General features: G+C 38.9%; 1 protein-coding gene across 15 annotated transcripts in view; it reads left to right on the top strand.

Moving 5' to 3' along the window:
• Positions 1-24: 24 nt before the first annotated feature.
• The window catches only part of LOC1278454 (SLIT-ROBO Rho GTPase-activating protein 1), a 33,419-nt gene continuing 9,729 nt past the window's right edge, over positions 25-23,714 (top strand). The window contains exons 1-10 of one of the 15 annotated variants that reach the window (XM_061651188.1): positions 32-194; positions 4,274-4,298; positions 5,671-6,127; positions 19,800-19,985; positions 21,601-21,784; positions 21,868-22,033; positions 22,102-22,452; positions 22,538-23,026; positions 23,116-23,383; positions 23,458-23,670. In XM_061651188.1, the coding sequence (XP_061507172.1) occupies positions 19,910-19,985; positions 21,601-21,784; positions 21,868-22,033; positions 22,102-22,452; positions 22,538-23,026; positions 23,116-23,383; positions 23,458-23,670 (1,747 nt within the window). In that variant the 5' untranslated portion in view covers positions 32-194; positions 4,274-4,298; positions 5,671-6,127; positions 19,800-19,909. The other 14 variants (XM_061651178.1, XM_061651179.1, XM_061651181.1 and 11 more) reach the window with 14 other exon arrangements.

Genomic DNA, 23,714 nt, shown 5'->3' with positions numbered 1-23,714 from the left:
ATGGAATTTCAAGCCCGTCATAATTTGCAGTGTAATGACAGGTTTCATTCGGGGCTCTACCTCCCTCCATTCTAAACAGTTGGTTTGTTTGCGTGTTGTGTGCGGCGGTGTCGTTTGTTTACAAGCCAGAAGCCGAGTAACGAGAGTGCCAGACAGAGAAACACAAACGACCTCAGTCGAAATCGTTTTCATCTGTAAGTTTCGTTTATCTATAGCAACTGTTAAAAACCTTAGTTTCACGCTGTCGTTATCGTATATAAAAGCAAATGTGCATCGCATTGCTCTCAAGAATCGTGAGTACCGGTCGTTGGGGACGCTTCTTTGTTTCGATAAAAAAAAAAAAAACAAACAAACCAACAAACAATCAGGAAGCCGATACAGCAGCTGCAAAGGTGAATGTGTATGGTTTCTTCACACTAAAGAGAAGCTTATCATAAATCGAATTACACAATCGGACCTTTTGCTGCAAAGATACGTTCGCATATTGCTTTTGAGATAGAGCTAGAGGAATAATATACGAAGAGGAAGAAAACAGTTAGCTATTAGGGTCGGTACACTCTGCGACCAAATACTATTGAAAAAATCCTCCAAGAGTTCTACCCAAAGAACCAAATTGATCAACCAAGAGTAAAAAATGGCAGAAAAATCTATAACATATTTTATGATTCAAGAGCGACGATCTTAACAGCCAAGAGCGAACCGCATGTGGCTAGCGAACCGTACTTTGCCGATCGGTGGTTTAGGCGATCTTCTTAGCAAGCTGCTGGATCTTCTGCTTGTTTTCATTTTCTTTGCTATCTGCTATTATTTCATCAAAATTATTCCCTATTGGCAAACACAATGAGTTACTGTGTATGACAAATACGGGAATGGTCGATATAATCATACGATCATCATATGCGCTACAATTTTGAAGGATAGAACACTTCAAACATGCTTTATTGTTCTGAATTAGAAAATCGTAAAATGACTAACCATTTGTTCAAACCGCGTGTTACTTTATACCGAATAATTAAATTCCATTCAAACCTAAAACGCCAACAATCTCTATGGGGCTATGTTTGGCGATAGCTTTTTTTATTACAATATACAGGCTGGAACAAGTTTGAAGCAATAGCACTAGCAGTAGTTAATTCGAGATTTGAAGCAATACATAAATAGCTGTGCATTTTGGATGCGTATTGTATCGTTTCGTTCACAGTTCACAGCATCAACAACCTTGAATTTACCACATGCTCATCGGCTGAGCGAATCGTTGAACTATTTTTAGGATTCCACTTCTTTTAGAAACGGCCTCCAGTCGTGGCTAATCCCTGTTTCATGGAGCACAAAGATGACATGGAAGCGACTGTAAGAATGGGTGTAATAAGCAGGAACCGATAAGTACGTTATAGTATGCGAAGAAAAGGAGGAACAAGTCCTTTAAAAACGTTTGTTTTCTCCAGAGAGTCTCTTTACAGAATGGCAGGATGCCATCGTTAGGTTTCAATATGCTTCAATTACCGAATGTGCTTAAGACTTAATTATATTAAAAATTAAATTCAGTATAATACATTAATCGGGCTCATTATTTGATACTTAGATAGAAGATTATTTTACTTGTTGCCTTTTTGTATGCTTTTCTTTCCACTGTTGATTTAGGCTGAATGATCATGATTATATAAACATTTTTTATAAAATATATACACAAGTCCGTTAACGAACGGTTGGCAGACTGGTATCACTAGCCGAGAAGCTAATACTGCTAAGTATCGGATACCAAACGACAGCCAAACCTCGAATGAGTTGTTTTCCCCCAAAATGCTAGCAAATGGGAAACAGATGTTTTTCGTTAGATATCGAACCCGCGCAGTTACGGTGCAGAGTCGTACAGCGAGCTGAGCCGAAAGCGTGAATGGCAAAAGATCGACTATATGTAGCTTTTGAACACAAACAATCGTGATCGCATTGGATAAGAAAAAGGATATGCAAAAGTGAGACACCAGCAAAGTGTTAATTTGGTTCAAAGTTTTTGCTATTCGATCTGAAAATGAATAACTTTTAAACTGTTTTTTTGTTCAAATCGGTTATTTATATACCCTAAGAAAAGGGCATCCTGCATATCTCTGAACGACTATTGTAACTTAATTTGATGATACATCAAAAAGAACACCCCCCCTGCTCCAGACACCAACCGTCGGAAACGTGCACCTTGCGCGCTTAAGGTAAGGTACTCAAGGAGCGGTGCTATTAATACAGCAGCTAATTCAATTTATGACAGCATGCGCATACATGTACAAGAAATGCATTCGAAGGCACATATCAAAAGCTTTCAGCAGACCATACAAGCAGACCAGTTTAACCAAAATTAAAACCTTTGCTAAATTTACTTTATAAGGTGGGGATGAACAAGCCTTTCGAAAAGGGGGTTTCTTGGTCATTTCATTAGTTAATAAATTTCGTAAAACAGGTAAAATATTATAAAAGCATACATATTCCAAAGGTATACTATTACAAAAGAAGGAATTAAGTACACTATTTCGATTGTGAAGCGATTGTGGTCAGACGTGAAAGCAAACTAATGTGAGCTAATTGAACATCCTTCGTCATATTGGGCACAACAATCGTAGTAGTCTGACTGACTGGTTCTACCACAGCGCTCCTGCTGTACATCTTGCATACGAAGGACTCAGTACCTTTGAAAATTGGATACACTATGGACATGTTTTTTTAAAGGTAGTAGACTCGAGGATTGTACCAACGAACGGCCCAACGCCCATAATGTGAAAAAAAGAAACAATAATAGGTGTGACCTTTGTAACGATAGTCCAAGATTCAATTTGCGATTAGCGACGATAGCAAATCTATTGGGAATTTCTTAATTAAGGTAAAAGGTAATTCCCGATAGTTGTGTCTACCACCCAATGATTAGATTGAGGGGACACACTCTGCCAACGACAGTCGCATGTTCCATGTGTCCCACCCATGCCGAGGATCAGAACAGAATGCTGAACTTACATTGGACAAATAGAAGATATCGTCTATGCGTAGTTCGGTTTGTCGGCACGATACGAAAGTTTCCTAGAAGACGCTTGGTCTTGGTTATGCCAAAGGTGACTGCACGCTAGCACAGAGGACAGATAGTGTACACCAGAGGTGTGTTGCTCTATCAGTATGTTTGTGCATAAATCTATCGCGCCAATGTCCGCAAGGAGACGATCCTGCTAGACTTCATCGTGATTTGCACTGCGATTCTCATTCACGAGGCGTCTGAGTCGCATTCATCCGGACGGAAGTCGTCAGTCGTCGCGTCGGTGGAGACAGGCACACGTATAAAAAAGAAAAATATCTAATAGTTGGCAACGGTAGCAGCAGGACGTTGCGTTGTAGAGAGAGAGAGCCATGGCGACGACATCGCGGGCGCGTCTGGTGAAAACCGGTTTACGCAATGTTCTCCTGCACGACCACGACAACCGTGCGCTGGATGGAGCGTGAGGAATGGTAAGATTCGTTCTGCACATGGTCGGGAAACAAAGGGGAGCTAATGCCGCGGACAACATTTGTTGAAGCAGCGGTTCTATGTGCCGGGTGTTGTGAGTGTTTTGTGTGTAAAAGACCTCTGTCAATGCACCATGGGACGGTTAGTTGTGCTGGTGCTGCGCGCTGTGTGTGTCGTGGCTGCGTTGACAAACACAAGTAAACGGTGTAGCGTTCTTTTTTTAGAATTTTAAGGAAATTATGAATATTGGACCGGTTGTTTTGTAGAGCTCTGTTCTACCGAAAAGTGTCGCACAAGAAAAGAGAAGCAAGCAAGCAATTATGGTTGTGTTGCCTTTTCAAAAGTGTAGTGTGTAGTCGAGTGACATTTAATTTAGCGAACTGCATTTGCATCAATATGCCAGTTGTGTTCGATGTTTTGAATTTAGTTGAAGATTTTTCTAGGCAACAGCATTTGGGGGGGTAGACATGTATATATGTAAGTGTGTCCTGCCTTTAAACGCTTTATTGTTTTAATTATCAAAACAGTTTATACGGTCTAAGCTTGCCTAATTCCTTTCAAAGGGCTGGATGTTTGTATAGCTTTGTTTGAGAAGAAGGCTACAGTTTGACTCGATGTCAGCCCACGTCTGTTTTAGCAGGAGCAATGTTACATTAATCCATAGTCACTGGTTCATCATTCATACGTTTTAATTAAAGTTTCATGAAAAATGCAATGCTATAAGTAATATTTATCTATTAAAAATAAATGGCGGTAACAACTCGTCAGTAACTTAACTTATATCCTTCTTTTCAGGTACTAGTGGCGTCCAGTCGTTTAAGTAAGCAAATGACTCATTAGTTTCGCAACAACGAAACAAAAATCGATCGTTAATTTACAATTTGCGACGATGAAACTGATTTATGTTCCTGTTGTCGCTCTATCATAAAAAAAAACACTCAATCAAAATTTGTGATACGGGAAACTGCTAGAAACATACAACAATTGTCCTTATCATCAATGTAAACCGCTTGCCTGATCTTTAGAAAGGCTGTACATTTCAGCTTATGTGCGTGTGTGTTGTGTTATCGCTTGCTGTGCAGCGAAGCGTTCTGTCAGTTACTTAAGTAGGATCGATAGAAGCAGTATATATGTTGGTTGTGTGTGAAGCGACCTGAGAGGAGAAAAAATGACGATGAACTGAGGGTTCAATTACGTCATCGAATATCGGCCATTTGGAGGAGTTCCGTGAGAAAGAAATGTGGGAGTTACAAGATGCGTGCAGCTAGTGGGGCTCCATCCTACAGAGAGTGAACGGAATACAACGAGAAATGCCGAGAGCGACGATCAGTTCGGATTGAGAGCAAGACGGCCATGCTGTTGTATGCGCAAGCTCGGCACACTTTTAGTAGTCTGGCAAAATATCTCGTATACTTCGATTTCGTTCGGCTTCGCCACTGCGAGCAGTAAGCGGTGAGAAAGTGAATCTGTTTGTAGCGTGAATTGTATAATCTTGCATCGGAAAAGATGGTGGCGTTGCTGTTGCCTTTTTTTCTAAAATAGTTTTGTGTGCGTGCGTGTGTGTTAAATAGTTTCAACTCGGTGTTCCTGTGTGAAAAACGGGAAAAATACCTGTCGAAAATTGTCTTGCAGATTATTCAGTAACAGCACACAAATTGTTCCTGGTTTCCGTGTGCTAAGTTGCAAGATGTTGTTCCGTGGTATAGTAGGTTGTGCTAACAACCTGCTCGAGCTTCTGGATCCGCTCCGTCGAGCAATATCGACGATATGAAGAGGTGAAGCTGGTGAAGGTGGATCGAGCAATAAATACAAACATCACCTTCTCTGGCGTGCACAGCAAAGCATTCACAGCGCATGTGGGCGTAAGAGGGTGGTGAAAATTTATGCGCCGATCGTAAACCGATCGACACTTTGCATACGCTTGCTCGGTGTTTTTGTTTCTATTACAACCGCCTACATCATCCGTGGAATAGGTTCATGAGGGCAAAGTGATGGCGGTCCATGGCGAGGCCAACAGTTTGGACTCACGCGGTGTCTTCTACAATTACTACAATCTCATAAGTGATGATTAGTGCATTCATTAGTGATAAAAGCAGTAATTGAGACCTCTGAATTGTTTGTTGCGTTTTGTGTATATATAACATACGTTTTAAATAATATTATCAATTTATTTTTTTCTTCTACCTAAACAGTGAAATAGTATTTTAGGGCTCGAAAGTTTAGTGAACATTTAATGTGAAGCGTAATTTCTCCGTCAAGTTGTGAAAATTTTACTGACAACTCCAGTTGCGTTATAAGCCGCCAAATGATTGGAATTGGATAAATATTGTTTGTAGCGCATTGGAATTGAAGTAAGTGCATAGGTTCGAAAAACGAATAGTGAATATTGTACACCACAATTTTAAAAATTGTAATGATTTTGAAAGTATAGTTTGTGATCCTCGTAAATCGTGTTTGTATCAGTGTGTGTCTATGACAATTGTGCTTTGCTACACTCTGATTCTGATTTAACATCGGGTCATTTGAAGTGTTAAGTCGAATAAAAAAACGCCGACATGAATGGAGTCACGATGATGGACGAGAACGATGTAGACATCAAAAGCCCGATCAGGCGACTGGGTTCTACAAGAAAGCTGAACTTGTTCAATAGTAAGTAATATAAAAACACTATTATTGTTACACTTTATTTATGTATGGAAAAAAATTACAACATCAACATGTTATGTATTTTCCGGAATATATAGCTTTTTAGACTTCGTTGAACTAAACTCAAAAATATTAGTATTTTACTATTCTACACTACACTTTATTATAATATTAACTTGAATACGTTTGATAATCTCTTTGACATATATACTCGAGCTCTTCATAAGAATCTTAAATTGTACAGGCTATAAAAAATCGATCCAAACCCCGGGAAAGAATAATTACATGTAAGTAAGCTTAATGCTGAACTCATTATCAGGGTTAAAGAGTCACTGAGGAATAGAATTCAGTTTTTGTAAAGCACAATCCACTGATAACAGCGTAAAACATTGAAGTTGAAGTCACCGACAAGCATAAAAATGACAAGTTTGCTCGTTTTTGAACGTGTAATCAGTGTTTTGGTTCAGATGTATTTTTTTTATTTTCGAAACGCTTGTGTAAAACAACACATTTGAGGACATTTACACGGTGTAGTTGACCTGAAAATGATTTTTATATATTTTTTTGAATTTTGTGCTTGTATTACTGATTATTATACAAACAGTACAATAATACATTAAAAAGAAATATTAATATCATAATAAATTAATTCAAAGTTTGAAAAATGTTACATTCATGTAACTTTGTGGTGTTTCATGAATACGTACCAAGTGATTTTTTAAAGATTGGTCCACGAACATCAACACCAGTTCCTTACAAGTACAGGCCCCCATTATCTCATGAAAATGCGCTTAACGTTGATTTTGTTTGGCTCAGAGTTCGAAGGGGAATGCAGTATCCATGCGTCTGGGATAGGGATGGACTGAATTTAAGCTGCTCAGCATAACATTTGAGTCAATCAAGTTAAATTGCTTTGTTTCAATGAGTTTCCATGCTTATCTCTTTTAAGGGTGCTTGGTGCTCTACGTGTTATATTGGACTGCTTTAGGGGCGTGATCTCGATCTGTGACCTGAAAAAGACCTAAATTAGTCTGTTAGAATGCATTCACACAAGTGGTGCATTATCGATGACGACGATGACAATTGTTGGTGGAGGTGGTCTAGCTGTAATGGGTGTAAATCAAGCATGTATCGTTTGAATGAAAAAATATGTGTTTATTTAATGTGTAAATTTCTCTTGCAATGGCCGTATTGGCTACTTAAATGTAAGATAGATTGCATTGGACTGGATATTACATTATAAAAATATCTGTTGTAAGCAGTCCATAGTTCTGCATGGATTACTACCTACATGCATACATGCCACAGTTTTATCATATGTATGGCAGGGACGGTTTACAGAGACTTGTGTGTTATTTTCGCTGTCTTTGGTACAATTACAAGCAAGGGGGTATAATGTTTGTTAGCCTTGGCATATGCAATAAAAAAAATGTATACATAAAGTTACCAAAACATAAACAATACCGTTAAGTGAGGTAGAAAAACAAATACGTGAAGCGATTCATGTGAAGGCAACAAAGAATGTATTTTTTGCTGCGACTTGCACAATTAAACAATGTTTTTTGTTGGTGAAATGAATAAATGGCAGAGTAGGTTCTCAACACACTATCACTTCAACTTGTGCCTTTGTAATGATGTGAATGTGCTTGTATCAAATTTATTTAAATGGACATTTTTGATTGTTTTATTCCATTTTGTTAAGACTATTCTTACGGTAAGGATGGTTATAAAAGGCATGTTTAGTTTATTTTACAATAAATCTATACAATCAGCCACTATATATATCCCAAACTCGATCGAAGAGGAACGATAGTTGCTGGTGCCTAGCTACAACGGTTGTTTTAATTTTATTCATGAATATCCTGCTAAATAATACGTGTACAAAGTAGCAACATCTTCTAAAAGCATCCTAGGAAAAAAACTTTTTTTTTGTGATTTTGGACAAACCGCTTCGATCGTTCCCGCATCGGTCAAGTCTAGCTGAACGTGGCTGATTGTTTTTGCTTAATATGGATTCAATGGCTCGTTGAATTAATAGTACGAATGGAAGTGGTTGGGATATGATCAATCATGTATTATACTGATTTTCATAAATTGGTAAATAGATTTAAAAATTATTTCAATAACAAATTTGTGTTCAAACATGAACACTTTAAACATGTCAATCAAAATTGTTCTAAAACAAAAAAAGGAGCGAAAAAAAAAATAAAAACATTGTAGAAACACGTTTTACATGCACTAAAAACTAACAAATATTTCTTGACTATTGACTTGAAAACGCGAGGTTTCATAATTTAAGGTCGTCTCAGCATTTTTCGACAAAGAATCAAAAAAGAATAGCAACAAAAAAAGGAAAAGTATTACAAAGAGCGAAAACGAGAGTAAACTCTTCCCCCTCCCCTACTTAATCAACAAAATTTCGATATGCATGCCTGATCTAACACATGTAAATGTTTGTTTAGCAGAGCGAGAAAGCATGTCTGTTGCGATGTTATAAAGAATCTAGAGTGCTGTGCAAATGCTTTCGCAATACGGTGATGAAAAATGGATTTTAATTTTTATTACTCATTTTTTGATGGAGCATTCGCCTCTGTGATGGATCTTGTATCAAATGACTGCGGAACAAAGTGCAAAATGCATATCATCCGATGCAGCTGCACCGTCAATTTCGTCAATTGCCGTATAATCTCCGTTTATTTTCAAGGAGGTTTTATAAACACTATCCAAAACATTATTAATTTGCTGAAATCGTTGCTTCGGGTCCCGTGATACAAATATAGCCGTGAAGCCCTACGACTTCACATCATATCCGTCATGTATTCAGGTCCCGTGTGTATCGAGCTCGCCATACGCAGGACATTCTATCCTGCGCAGGACGGTTGGTCTCCAGGTCTCCCAACATTTTACCGGTAAAAAAATAATTAATTTTTCTTCTTTGGCGTTACAACCGTTTTCGGTCAAGATAAGGCGCCCTTGTTGTATCGTTACTAATGGGTTTGTCTCTCAAATGATTTGTTGATTATCCTCAGCAGGATAGTAAATAAAAGGTATGGGGGGGGGGACATGGTCCAAAGTGGGTCTTGAACCCATGATGAGGTTGTTGTTGCACAATGCGAGTTGACGGGTGTACCATGGGTCCGTCAGGGATACTGTGTATTTCTCAGGCAAGATGACCATGGAAAATTAAACTGTAAATTACAAATACTCGAGAACAACCATTAAAAAGTCATTAAAAGTATTATTATTTATTATATGCGAAATATAAAGCATGTTATTGCTAAATATGCTAGCTTCCGTCTTCAATAATAGGGTATAAAATAATATAGTTATAGAAAATTTATATCTATAAATAGGTTGTAGAAATTGAAGAAACATAACATACATCAATTGACAAAAAATTGACTAGTCATGGTGTTTTGCACATAATTTCAGAGAATGAAAACGGGAAAGGGTGAGGAAAGCCGAAACACAAATACTAAAAGCGCAACAGTCATTTGTTGATAAACATCAGCGTGTTACGTGTTAATATAAATTATTGAGTAGCATTACGCGAATAGAAATGGAAAACCTTTGAAATGTGTTTTTTTGTTTGTTTCCAAATTGTAGGGACCGATTTCTGTTTTTAGTAAAAGCACAGCGATCGGCCACATCCCCTGCCGTTTGATTTAAATATTGCTTTTGGGTTTATGCGGTGTGGTTTAATGCTCAAGATGGTGTTGGCTGCATGTTTTCGGACAGACTGCGTTTGTGTTTGTGCGGTATTGTAGGTTGCGATATAACTCACACTCGCTAGTCACGCAACGCACATATACCAATTTAACAAAGGTCCATGCATCGCAACATAAACCGTGCTCACGTACACCTTCGTCTCTTCGGCGTTAGCGAAACATAGCGAGCATATGAGAGAAAATGTAGAGACACCATCTCTCACGCACACGCATTAGTTGAAGCGGAACGTTGTTCGATGAAGTTGGTGGAGGTCGTGTTTGAAACAGAGTAGGTTATTGTTTCCATGAAAACACGGAAGCTGGTGGTTGGTGTTGCGCTTGTGTGTCGAAGCCATGCGATTCTTTCCTTAAGCTTTGTGTCCGGTAAAGTTTAGCGGCGTTTCGCAATGTTCTGTGTTCTTTTTCGCATTGGAATGTAGAAGTTAAAACAGGAAATATAAGCAAATAACAAACTTAGGGTGTTCATGTGGACTCCGATGTATAAGATTAAGAAAGTGCGAATGAAAGAAAGTGTAAAGTGTTTAAGTTGATTGCAAACAGTTTCAAAGTGTTATGTTTTGCGTGTAATCAATAGCAACGAAAATATGTCTTCTAATCTAAACTGATTGTTGTGAAAGTTATGCCTTATTGTTATTGTTAGCAATATTCTTTTGAAAGACAAATATTTTGACCAATTGCGCTGTGTTGAAGAAAGGGCTCATAGTAGTGAGTGTTTGTCAGGAAATGTGTGTTTTTATTCTGCCTGTCTCTCTGCCTCTCTCAGCCTGGATTCGAATTGGCAGTGAGCAATAAATTTGCCTAGCAGCATAGCATGGGTTGGTTTTATTGTATACCAAATTGTACTTCACGCTCACTGGAAGGCCCTTGGCTTGAATAAACAGCATCCAGCAGTACGACGTCACTTCCTCAGCTCAGAGTCAGTAGTAGGCTCAGGAATACAACAGAAAAGCTCTCTCACAGCTGGATTGCTACGGAAAATTCTGCTCAATGAGGATGTTGCTTCAAGAGCACAACGAGTCGAGAAAAACGTAACGGGCGTGCCGATTGGAAAATCTCTAATCCTTTGTGTGGTGCAAGTTTGGTGATTACAGCAGTATTTTGATAATGTCAATGATAACAATAATGATACAGAGGCATCCTGTATGATGATTGGTGCAACTGTGCTGTTAAAGATCGAAACCATTGCGTTGAAATAGAAAAACCTGAGTGTCAGAAAATGTAATGCACGTTTAAGTGCTAGTTGGTAACTGTTGTTGTGTGCGGTTGTGCAAAGTAATCGTAGTTTGGAGTTTAAAAATAGACCGATCGGTATAATCAAACGATTGAATGAAACGGTGCTGTGGTAAAATGGCAAAAATGAGCTTGCCCAAAAAGTAAATTGATATTCTACGTCGTAAATGATGCCTCTCAAATTACTTTCAATCTGATTGACTGTTTCCCGAGCACAAATGGTAACGGCAAATCTGTGCATGCGAACATTTACATCGTGCTTTGATGCTGTGCGAGAGTTGACAGCAGGTTTTATCCGGAAACATGAAGCCTTTGAAGATTAAGAAAATATATAAAGAAAGAATAGGAAAATCATTATTCAATTTTTATGTTAAAATTATGAAGGTTTCACTTGGAACCTATTTCACAGATTGCAATATAATTGCGGATGGTTTTTTGATCGACTATTTCCTACGAATGCTACTTTTGAAGCGCAAAAGGCATTTCAAGAATTGTATGATTTTGACCGTGTTTTACAATGGTTTCAGAGTTTGCTATTTGCAATTATTATAGTACAACTCAAGATGTGTTATGAAATATAAGGGTAGAAAAAACACAGCATCAAAAATCGATTTAATCCATTGTTAGCAGCATCAGGAGCGAGATACAAGATGTTTTAAGTTGTGCTATGTTGAGAGACTTCCGTGAGACCACCGCCACAGTGCAGTGAGAAAAAAAGTACATTATGTTGCTGAAGAGAGGATGTGCGCAAGAGAACAAAAATCTGAAACAAAATCGAGAGTTGGCGAAGAATAACCAACGTTGATCGTTGTGTGTTGCCTTTCGTACATTGCTTATTTCCGGAACATGAGTTTCATCATGATGAAGCGATGTGCCTAAATGATACTAATGTTTGGCAATTTTAATATAATTTTAAGGGAATCTTTTGGGTCTAGTAACATCGACCGGTGGACCGATTTGAGTTCAAATGATTATTTTTTTATCTGTTCACTACTAACTAACAACTAGTATAAACATAATGTAGAGATAAACATAAACAATGTGCCATATCTTTTCATAGTTGTGCAAATTGTGTTTAGTTATTAGTGTGTTTGGGCTATTAAAACAGCAAGGCATGAAGAATTCTCGTAATTATTTTCGATTGCGTGGGGTAAATGAAAGTAACGCTTTTGGGTTGGTGGAATGAAACAAAACGTGCATGGCTTTATTTGATTGTATCTTATCTGCAATTTTATCTTGTGTAATTATCGCATTTGTTCGTTGTTGTTTTTTTTCTATTTGTTTAACTGATTTATCTTTGACATTCACAATACGCAGACCAACACATACAAACAATACTATTTTGTTAATCGGCATTTCAAATACACGGATAACAAGGGCCAAGCAACGTTATTGACTTAACATATATCTAGCGTAAATAAATCTATTATTTATTAAATTCTATTTATTTTGTTAGAAAATTGATCCTATTGAAATAACATCAAATATGAGCTATACGTAAACAGAAGCATTTCATTTCCAATACACCCACTAACATTAACACATGCTAAAGGCGAGAGTATTTTTCATTGCACTTGAAGACTAGCTGCTAAGCACAACGAAAAAAAAACAACAGAGGACTGAAATAGTGGAGTAAGCAGAGATGTTGATGGATGAATCCAAACACGCTGCTGTCATGTCATGGCGATATAATGGATATATTGAGTGATGATAAACTCCTTTTGATATACGAATGCACCACTTTTCGCGTGTGCAGTGCTAGGGAAAACTTGTTTTTTATTGCCATGGTCTGGTCACTGTTGTCGCTTTCTATCCTCGTGCAACACACAGTCAATCTTTATTTGCACTGGTAGTGGTGTTAGAGAAATTTTCCTTTTCTATCTGTGGCTGTTGTATCACACAACAGGATCTGTATGAAAAATGTTGTAGAAGATGTAATATATGTGATATGAAGCAATAAATGGCGTAGTATTTTGTATTTTCTACAAACACATTGATATATGGATGATGAATGTACGTTACATGAATGTGTTGAATCACACTTCTATCGAATAAGACAAAACTATTATAATTACTCTTATTTTGTAAAAATGGTAAAATGCAGTGCAAACAAATCATAATGATAATAGAATCTTCATTATTTGAAGATTAACTAAATTCCTTCTCTAGCCGTAAATATCTGATGCCAAATCATTGTCAAAAAGGTATGAACAACTATTGCACAATATAGCAATCATATGAGTTACTTACTGGAGATAGAGTTAGAGAAAGCTATTAGTGCGTTGCGAGTTTTTTTGCATAAAGTCAGGGTTAAAGCGCGAGTGAAATTAAACGTGTATTTCTGCATTTTTTTTCTGAATTTCATGAATTATTAGTCAGAATATGGCTTATCGTACACCAAAAAAAAAAAAGAAGAAATTATGTTCCCCAGGTATTTAGATTATACAACATGTTGAAATAATAAATGAAATGCATTTCATTGTGAATCTCCGCTGAATCCGAGCTTAACGAGCAAATATTAATGCTCAAACCCAATTTAACCAGCTCTATTACCGAGTTGAATGAAGTTAGTCTGGTGGTATAGTCGTCAACTCGTACAACTTAACTACATACCCATCATGGATTCAAGCCCCGATTGGACCGTGCTCCCATAGTAGGACTGACTATCCTGCTATGTGTAAACCAGTAAGACACTGACTGAAAGCTAAGCCCACTAGTGGTGGTAGTAAAGGCAGGCCTTTAACCGGCAACGGTTGTTGTTGCCAATGAAGAAGATTAACGCGTAATAGTTCGCATAAGGAGCAATACAATTTGTGTTCCTGATGCGTTTTTGTGCATTAATTTAATTTTGATTATTGCTGAGGCATATAAGAGCTTCGATACTAAACATTGTTTAATAAAAACTATTGTCAGGAGCAAAAATGGTAAATTGGACTACGCAAAACTCATTATGAGGGGTTCTACTGTATAGGATACAAATTCGAATTGTTGAAGTATTTAATGGTTCCCATTTTTGAATGGAATATGAATAGTGTGTAAAAAACGAATGACCTACCGCTAAAATGGGTTTTAGTGCCGGATTAGTTAGTTAGTAAGAAAAATTGTTTATTTATATGTATCGTATGATATTATATCATTTGTCACCTTGATCACTTTCATAATATTCACCAAACCAAACAAAAAAAAAAAGGTTTTTATCTATTAACACAACATAAATGATCATAAACTGATAACAATCCTACAATCCTTGATGGTGGAACCATTCAGGGTATCTTTCCACCTCAACTTAGGCATACCACATCCCCTCTGTCCTTGTGGACGGCCTAAAATGACATTACGGGCTGGGTCGACTGGATCCATGTGTATAACATGACCAACACACTGGAGCCTGGTGAGCTTGATACGCTGAACGACAACAAGATCGTCGATGTATCGGCTCCTTCAATGGTCTTCCACATGTAAGGGGCCAAAAATCCTTCTGAGCATCTTCTTCTCGAATGCGACAAAGAAGGTTTCACAGTGTTCATGTCGCAGAGGTGTATGTGATTACTGGTACTATAAAGGTACTGGTACTATAAAGTCGCTGCTTTGTCCATTGCGACAGGTTATTTGAGGTGAACTACTTTCTCAGGCTAAAGAGTGGTTGACAGCCAGCTTCTTACAGCATCCATCCAGCGCTGTCGGTGCTAACCTTTGACCCGAGATAGGTGAAATTTTGTACGACTTTAAAACTGCGTCCGCCTAACGGTACGTCACTCCTACGTAAGTTTGGATTTTTTAGTAGAGAGGTCTTTGTTAGAATGATTGTTGTACAAGCCTAGGTTCTTTGCCGCCTGCTCGTTTCCTTGACCGGCTTCAGCTACATAGAAGTGCCACAGATCAATGATGACATAAAGAATCATGGTCCTTATAGATGAATGTTGCAACAGAAATAGCAGAAAATTGAATAAGAATTGTTCACATTATGTTTGAGGTTGCCTGGTGAACAGTCTGCCTTTGAAAGATTGTACCGAACTGTTAAAATCGAACAGTGTGTAAACCTCATTGAACGAACTGCTCATGGATGGTTAAGGGTCACCTGATCCATAATTGGTGTGACAACGGGGGATCGCGAACAGTGGTCGTGGGCGTAGTGGTACCGTTTGGGCTTATAGGTAGAGGTCGTGTAGCTCAAGCAGTATAGGGCTGTCAATGTTACCAGTTAGCAGACCTGCTACAAATAGATGCTAAGCAATTTGTCGCCTATCCTGGCCAATGAGCATGAGACAATTCTCATAGGACGGATGCTAACAGCCAGTGTTGAGACGTTATCAACAGCACTCTTTCTTTCGCCCGCAGTAAATTATTATTAATAAAAACAAGCGTTTTTAAGCTATCTTTTAGTTAGAATTTTATTGAGAGACGCTAAAAAATCCGTCACTTGTCTCGGGCCAAGGCGAAAGAGTGAACTTTCTTCTCTCCCGTAGCCCCGATCGTGAGCCTTCGGGAGTACTCGGCCCGATCAGTGTTGGACGTTGTCCACACTAATCATTTACCGCGTCGCCCTCTGTCGACAATTACAGGGAACAACACCTTCTGTGCAAATCGGTTGTTAATAATTATTAACAGCCAGGTTCTTATGGTAGTAGGGAAACTGCATAACGGGAGAGTTTACGTTGGATGGATTCCTGTTGATCTGATAGGAGCTGGGTCGAGGGGTTCCAGACCACGGTGGTATACTCGAGCACTGGTCTTATGATGCTACAGTAGATAGCTTTAAGACACGTGGGGTCTTTACGGACACAAGTCTTTTGCCATACGGAGAACAAATACATCATCAATGTATGCCAGGATGTGGGTTGACTTATAGAATATGGTTCCCAAAGTCTCTATTCTCGTGTACCGGATGGCCCTCTCTACCGCCAAGTTGAATAGGAGACAGGCCAGATCGCCCCTTGGCGCAGACCTTTGGTGGCTGAGGCTTAAGGCAAAAGGCCCTTAGAGTTTTCCACCTTCACCTAGCAAGTGCCGTTGGTCATAGTTATTCTAACTAGCCTTATCAGTTTGGCCGAGATTCCAAAAGATAGCGCTGTATAGTTTTACCCTGTCTATGCTATCATATGCGGCATTGAAATGAATACAGGGTTTGCCAAGTCAGTTTCGAATGTAAACATTGTTATCCTTTCTTCTTCCTTCTTTGGGACAACAACCGGTTGTCGGTCAAGACCTGTCTGTACCCACTAGTGAAGTGAGCTTGACTTTCAGTGACTTATTACCATAGCAGGATAATCAAGCCATACGTTTGGGAGCACAGTCTATTTGGGACTTGAACCCATGATGGGCGCGTTATTGAGTCTTTCGAGTTGACGACTGTACCACCAGACCGGTCCAAACATTCAACTTCAACGGGCTGCTACCATCGTTTTTCACCGGGGTTTGAAGCCGGATCGCATCACCTGTTGTTGACAGGTGAAGTGTTGAAAATCATGCTGAAGAAATTAAAAATTATTGTGAAGGAAATGAAATCAAGGCAATTTACATCTGCTGAAAAACATCTTGGATGCGGTGAATAATTATGCATACATTCGAAAGTGACTTGCAAAACCCTGTAACAATGTTTACATTCAAAACTGGCTTGGAAACCCTGTAAAGAGATGGTACATGTTGTATCTGTATGCTGCCATCGATTCACTATTTCAAACCCCAGTAACAATTCGATTATATGTTTTTGTATAAAATGTTTCTTTTGTATCTAAGAGAACGTTTTTAAATTTGGTTAATACGTTATTTCCTGAGACGTGTTGGTTCCTCTTATGTAAAACTATTTAGTAGTCTTCAGCACCCAAACAAGAAAAATAATGGTACGGAAGTAACGGCATTTTGTTTTGTAGCAATCGTAACCGTTTCCAGCCTAAAAAACCGGAAGCAATGAAAACATTTATGGTAAAACTGTCCAACGGATGTGTGCTGGGTGATCATCGTTGCAGACAAGTTGTTTTTTTTTATGCCAAATGAAAACAGTTTTGCTGATGTAACAAAACATATCAGGTCCAGGTGGCTGCAAGCGTATTTTATCATCGTCGTGTTTATGGCGAGTGTCATTTATGCATGTAAGATCTTGCATCGCTTTCTTTCTGTTTTGTTGTGTATGCTTCAATACAACACACATCACACTCACACACACCCTCCTGGACTCCAGTTCAGGGTGCGAATATATTTTGTCGGATGAGAAAGTCGGAGAAATTGCGTAATGGTTGGCTGACTTTGGTAACGTGCGGTGTTTTTGTGTGTGTGTGAGAGAGAGGGAGTGTGTGTGTGCTTTTGGATGTTGTTGTTTTCGAAGAGATCGCACGATCGCACCAAACGGTACAGGTGCAAATGTCAGCGTGGTGATCGGTGAAGCATCTAAGCGGAGAGCAGCATGGTGCAGTTAATTATTGAATGGTGATCGTTCGATTGATTGAGTACTTCCCATTCCCACTAAGCTCGTATGACGAGTGACATCGATTTTGCCACGGTTCAGAAATGCATCTCTAGATCACCACAACCAAACCAAACGAAACGACCATGGACATGCGGTGTAGCTATGATAGGGGGTTTCTTTTCACTTGCAGCGTCTTCGTGTCATTGCTGCCATGTGTCAATCAAAAGAGATGGTATAGAAATGAAACCTCTGGACACTGAATCGCTCATTTGTTACTGAACTTGGTCTGTATAGCAACAAAGTAGTGCAAATGTTTCCATCTAATAACAACATGATTTGTTAAAAAACTAAAACTGCAATATGATATAAAACATTATTTAGACGGCTTAGTCCAGACACTTGTGTAAAGAAGATTAAATATTATTTCGGTAAAATGGTTACAACAAAGTACAACAAAGAATGAAGGTAAAACGAACAACAGCAACTACAACAAAAACATTTTGCGCAGATAATAGCGGAGGTGGGTGCATGCTTGTACCGCTTTTGAATTTTTGCAACAATTCGTTATAGGTCAGGATGGATTGGCCACCCGCTTGAAGAGTATAGAGAGAAGCGGTGAGGTGAGCATTGCAACAGTGGTACTTTCACTTTAAATTTTTTTAATCACAACCAATCTGAGAGCGCATGCATTTTTTCAACCATAACCAATCTGTGAGTGTGGTGTGATGGTGTTATAGAGGAAACTTTCATTTTCCCGATGCTTTGCCCCTTGTTGTTGTTGTTGTTGTTGTGAGGCGATGTCAGACAAATATTAAATGTCCTAGTATTAGGATTTGTATTTGGCTAAAATATTACATGATTACTATCTTTCCTTGAAATGGACAAACACGGCGAAGGAAAACGGAATCAGACACAATCGGATGCGCTGCCAGTAAAACCATCTCAATTGTGATTTGTAATTGCGTTTTACCCTTTTCCGTTTAGCGGACCGGATGCTCACACAGGTTAATAGCTGGTAGAAACGATTACTGCTCAAGAACGTAAAGTTCCTACGGCCAATGCATAAAGAGCTTGATGGTCGTCACGCCAAATAGGGGTTGAAGCCAATGATGGTTGAAATGTGCGATAGGTTGGTTTCTTCATTTAGAAGCACGCGTGCTTAAAATAGTGTTGTAGCTTGTTGTTGAGAGCTTACAATATTTTCCCGAGCCAACAGATCGAGCCGACAGTCTTCCCCAAGTCGTTGGGCGGAGATTTTGTTATTTACTTGGGCAGCAGCAATCAAAACAAAAACACAGCTGAAGAAAACCATTCCCAGTACGTACGTACGCAAGTGTGTGCGGCATTACTCACTCCCTCCATAGGTTTGCTGATCGACATCTGTGTCGTTTCAAATATCCGCCAGCAACAAACGTCCACAAAGGTCTTCACAAGTCGACGGCCTTTGGATTGTTGTGTAGTGTTGTAGTGTTAGGCATGCGCATCGGGCAGTTTTCTGAATGCGTGCACCATTCATTCATTCATTCATGCTTAGAATGCAGTTGAGAATGACGGAGAGAAATCGAAGAATCTGGTTCCGTTTGTCGGAGCAGACAATCACGACGACGGTACGTTTGTCCATAGGTTAGAGCTTCCGGTGTGAACAAACTAATTTTAACGCGGTGTGCTTGTGTATGTGTGTGTCTGTATGTGTGTATTAGCGGGACGCACTTTCGCCGTTGTTGTGGTGATTTAGTTACCGCTGTGGAGAACAGAACAGAGCGCAAAGGACACAGTAGAGGCCAGACCGCCGGAATTGGAATAATATTTGGTGTGCATCATTCTTCATGCAAGTACAAATTAGTTGTGGCTTAAAAAATGGTACAGCTACTCGAGTGCCCAAGCGAGCTGATGATGGTTTAGTTATATTTTGTGAGTGCATTAGTCCGCACCAGCCAATGCCCAAGTCGAAGCGTGAATAGTGTGAGTTTAAAGTGTGTAAGCATTGATAAGAGAGTCGAAGACGCAGCATAGTTTACAATAGTGATGTTCTTTGGTGTTTCTTTGGTTCGAAAGCGCAATCTTTATTGTAAGTTTAAAGTTCACACAGCTGCATGGGCGGTGTGTTGAGATTAAACCATTCTTGGTTTCATTTTTTCCAAAGAATTTATATTATTGTGTAACAGTTGTCGGTATAGATGGTTTGTGGGATTGTATTTATTATACGCGTGCTGAAATACTCTTCCAGTTTAGTGTCCAGTGTATTGTAAATTTTTGTGTAAAAATATTAATTAATTGAAATCGATTGTTCCTGGACGTTTTTTTTATACAAAAGTGATACAGCTAAAATAATATTATCTGCTGCGTAAGAAAAAGTAATAGTGATTCTCAAGACGAGAAAAGAACAACTCGAAATTTAAACCAGTGTTATTCAGCGGACAAAACATGTTTCAATGCATTATACAGCAACGTAATGGATGGATCCATCAACCGAGTCCCGAATTTCGGGATGTCTTTCCAGGTAATATGTTTTCTAAAGCTACTATTGCAAAGAGCACACGTTTTGTATGTGAATTTATTTTATTTGAAATTGTGGTTGAGTTGAATACTTTTCTGATTATACATAACGACCGTTCTATTGCGTCATCTCCAAATAGAACAATTCAGTTATTTCTTATAGATCGCATGAGTACGTTTACTGTTGAAATAGTAAATGTCGATTTAGTAATAATTTTAATCTTAATTTGTGTGCACCAAGGCTATTTTTTTACATTGTTTTCTTTGTTTTGCAATTATTTTCGGTAGAATATGTGTGTTACACCGGAAATGGGTGACTATTCTGCATATGCAAATGGTAAGAGCGTAGCGCAGAAGCAAATCAAAGGTGTATTGTCATTCAAACGTTGCATATGCATAATTGAATGAATTACTTAGCAAACCATATGCCAATGTGTGTGATTGCCAATGAGAGCATCACTGGTGCTGATGACCTGCTGAAGTCTGATGCCTGTTTTACTCGTTGCAGTTGCGTGAATCGAGAGCCTTACTTTGCCTCCCGCATCATCTGGCATTAAAACAGTTCGTGTTGATGTACATGTGCGTGTCACGAAATCTTACGAATACATTGAACCTAACTTTCGTTTACGTTTGAGTGCGGGGGCGGAGTGCATGAGAAGAGAGCTAAAAACAGTGACGAAAAGCTTCGCCAAAAATATGTAATTAAACTAAATTATAAAACAAATGATACAGTTTCAGTGTTTGGTAATTATTTAGTCGTTTTTTGGTCAATGTTGATCGGATGCAAGCAAAATTTATCGAATAATGTCTTATTTAAAATCATCGTTTTTCCACGAAAACGCGTAAAGAACGTGCATGCGTAGGAGGGCGTTTCAGTGTAAGTTTTCTGAACAGCAGCTGCAAAACAAATCGGACCCGATTCTATTAGGGGAGAAATGAATGTTTTGTCAAGAACGCTCTTCGAGTGGGGTGTGGTGTATTTCCTGGTTCTTTGCTTCGACGTAACACAACGAAAGATTAAAGGGAGAATGTGCCCCCGCTGCCCGGCCCGGCCTTTTACGAACGAATCAGTAATCCACAATACACGGTGACTCATCACCGAAGAACGAGGATAGTATAATAAAAGGGATGCAGTTTGAACTTGGTCTGTAGCGGGTTTGAAATACGAAATTGTTGGAGTAAATGAAACAAAACTGAGCATTTAAAATGATAGTTAGTTTCATGCTTACTGCACATTATCCGGAATATACGATACATGTACGTAGAACGTAACCGAATTGTTACTCCTTGTTATAGGAAGTTTACTTTTCCGGGAGCCACCATGATGAAATTATAATTTTTAATATTTGGAATGGAAAAGAGCTTAAAATTACTTTTAATAATATTATTGTATTGTTTCAATTTTTATTTTAAAAAGTTCGATAGGATTTTAATTTTGTTCATGAAACTTTTAAATGAACAAAATCTATCGTGGAAATGACAATTTTTGAATTGATATGCTTATTCCCGAAACTATTAATCGTAAATATACCAGAACGGAAATGTTCACTTAAGATATGTTTGTATATTTCGAAGAATTTGCAAAAAATGACAAGTTGTTCCTTTCTTTTCAATTGCAGATATCAGACAACAACTGAACGAGCAGCTCAAATTTCTGGATGTTCGCATGGAAGCACAGATTGCGCTCGTACAAGAGCTGCAAGATTTTTTTCGACGACGAGGCGAGGTAGAACTTGATTACAGCAAGAGCTTGGACAAGCTAGCTAAAAGCTTGCAGCTTCGACACAAAGAGCAGCGGCAAAAGTAAGTTACTTGAAGAAATAATTCTTCCCCAACAAATGTAGTAGACTACTTATGCCTTGCTGTCGATTTATTTTCGTTTTCAGGCGTGAGCAATGGCCAATGTTCTCTTCTTACTCTTGCTGGCAACAGCTTGTCAATCAAACCAAATCCCTATCTAGGGATCATGCGGCAATGTCGGAGATTTACTCTACACATTTGGTAGCACGTTTGCAGACAGTGTGGGACGACGTTCAACGTATCTACAGAAAGGTATGGAAACAACCATTTCGGTGGAAATCTAGAGCAGTAGTGTTAAAGTATATACTTTGATTTTTCAGTGTCGAGAAATTGGGTTTGAAACGCACGTTGAAATATTGCGAATTTTACAAGAACTGCACACAAACATGAAAACGTACCACACGTTGCAAACGGAAGCAAAGGAAGCAGAAAAAAAGTTGCGACTTGCCGAAAACCAGCGGATGAAGCTGCAGCAGAGTGTGCCGAAGGAAAAGCTGGAGCGTAGCAAAAAGTATCGTTTGATCGAGAAAGAGGTACTGAAAAGAAAAAATAAGTACACAGACGCAAGACTGAAGGCGCTCAAGGCAAAGAACGAGTATCAGCTGTGCCTGGAAGCTTCCAATACGACGATCCACAAATATTTTGTCGAAGACTTGAGCGATCTAATTGATGTAAGTATTTGTACACACAAACAGGGAGATTGTGTTTATGTCGGATGGGTTGAATTATAGTTGGATGATGTTGATATAATTTCAGTGTATGGATCTGGGTTTTCATTCGGTCGTCTCGCGTGCACTGCTGATGCACGTTTCCGCAGATCAGGGTCGTTGTCGAGCGGTGCTACATAATGCCGAAACCCTATCACATATCGTCAACTCAATGGACAGTCGGGCGGACAAACAGAAATTTCTTGAACAACACAGTGCAGCTTTTATGATTCCAAAACGGTTAGAGTTCCAGGGACAGGACGAAGATGTAGAACCGGAGCTGCAAAAAGCGTTGCATCAAGAAATGGAATCTCGGCTAATGCAGCTAGAACAGCGCGTGAACAATTTGCGTATGGAATCGGAGGAAATTTGGAAAACCCTGGAAACAGCTGAAATCAATCTGCTTGACATACTCAATACTAAGGATTATGATTGTACTAGTGCTTTCGGTGACGGTGCGGTTGCTTTTCAGAAGCCCGAAAATACGTCCGTAAAACTGCGATCAGACAAAAATGAAATAGAAGAATTCTACATAACGGTAAGGAAGGAAAAGTCTAAGATGTGGTGGGACTCTGCTCTTTAATAATCTCAAAATGTATGTGTTGATTGTTTTGTTTGTTTCAATAGAAAATTCGCGAATACATTCTTGCAACATCGCGAATAGCGCGGTTAGATTCAAAAGCAGAATACCTGCGGAACGCTTTGGCAAAAGATTCAGCTATCAAAACAGATACCCTTACAAAATCGAACGTCCCGAAACGGAAGCGTATCGGTCGTATGAACAAATCGGGTCGACCAAAACTGTTCGGTGGTTCGCTTGAGGAATACTTGGAAGTTTCGGGGGAAGAAATTCCGCTCATTGTGCGAAGCTGCATCAGAGTCATCAATCTTTTTGGTAAATTATTAGTTTATTTGGCACGAATGTTTCAACTTGTAACACACATATTAACTATTTCTTTCGATGTTTAGGTTTACATCACCAAGGCATATTCCGTGTTTCAGGATCTCAAGTAGAAATAAGTAACTTTAAAGAAGCCTTTGAACGAGGTGACGATCCGCTAGCTGAAATGACCGATGCGTCCGATATCAATTCTGTCGCTGGTGTGTTGAAACTGTATTTACGCGAACTTCGAGAACCACTGTTTCCTTTAATTTACTTTGATCATTTCGTTCAACTGGCACGTAAGTAACTTACAAACAACCTTGGTCGAATTACTTGCAAACCA

The sequence above is a fragment of the Anopheles gambiae genome, chromosome 2, assembly GCF_943734735.2.
Source record: "Anopheles gambiae chromosome 2, idAnoGambNW_F1_1, whole genome shotgun sequence".
NCBI classification, from domain to species: Eukaryota; Metazoa; Arthropoda; class Insecta; order Diptera; family Culicidae; genus Anopheles; species Anopheles gambiae.
Note: the sequence above shows the minus strand (reverse complement) of the source record. Positions and strands in the feature narration are given on the sequence as shown.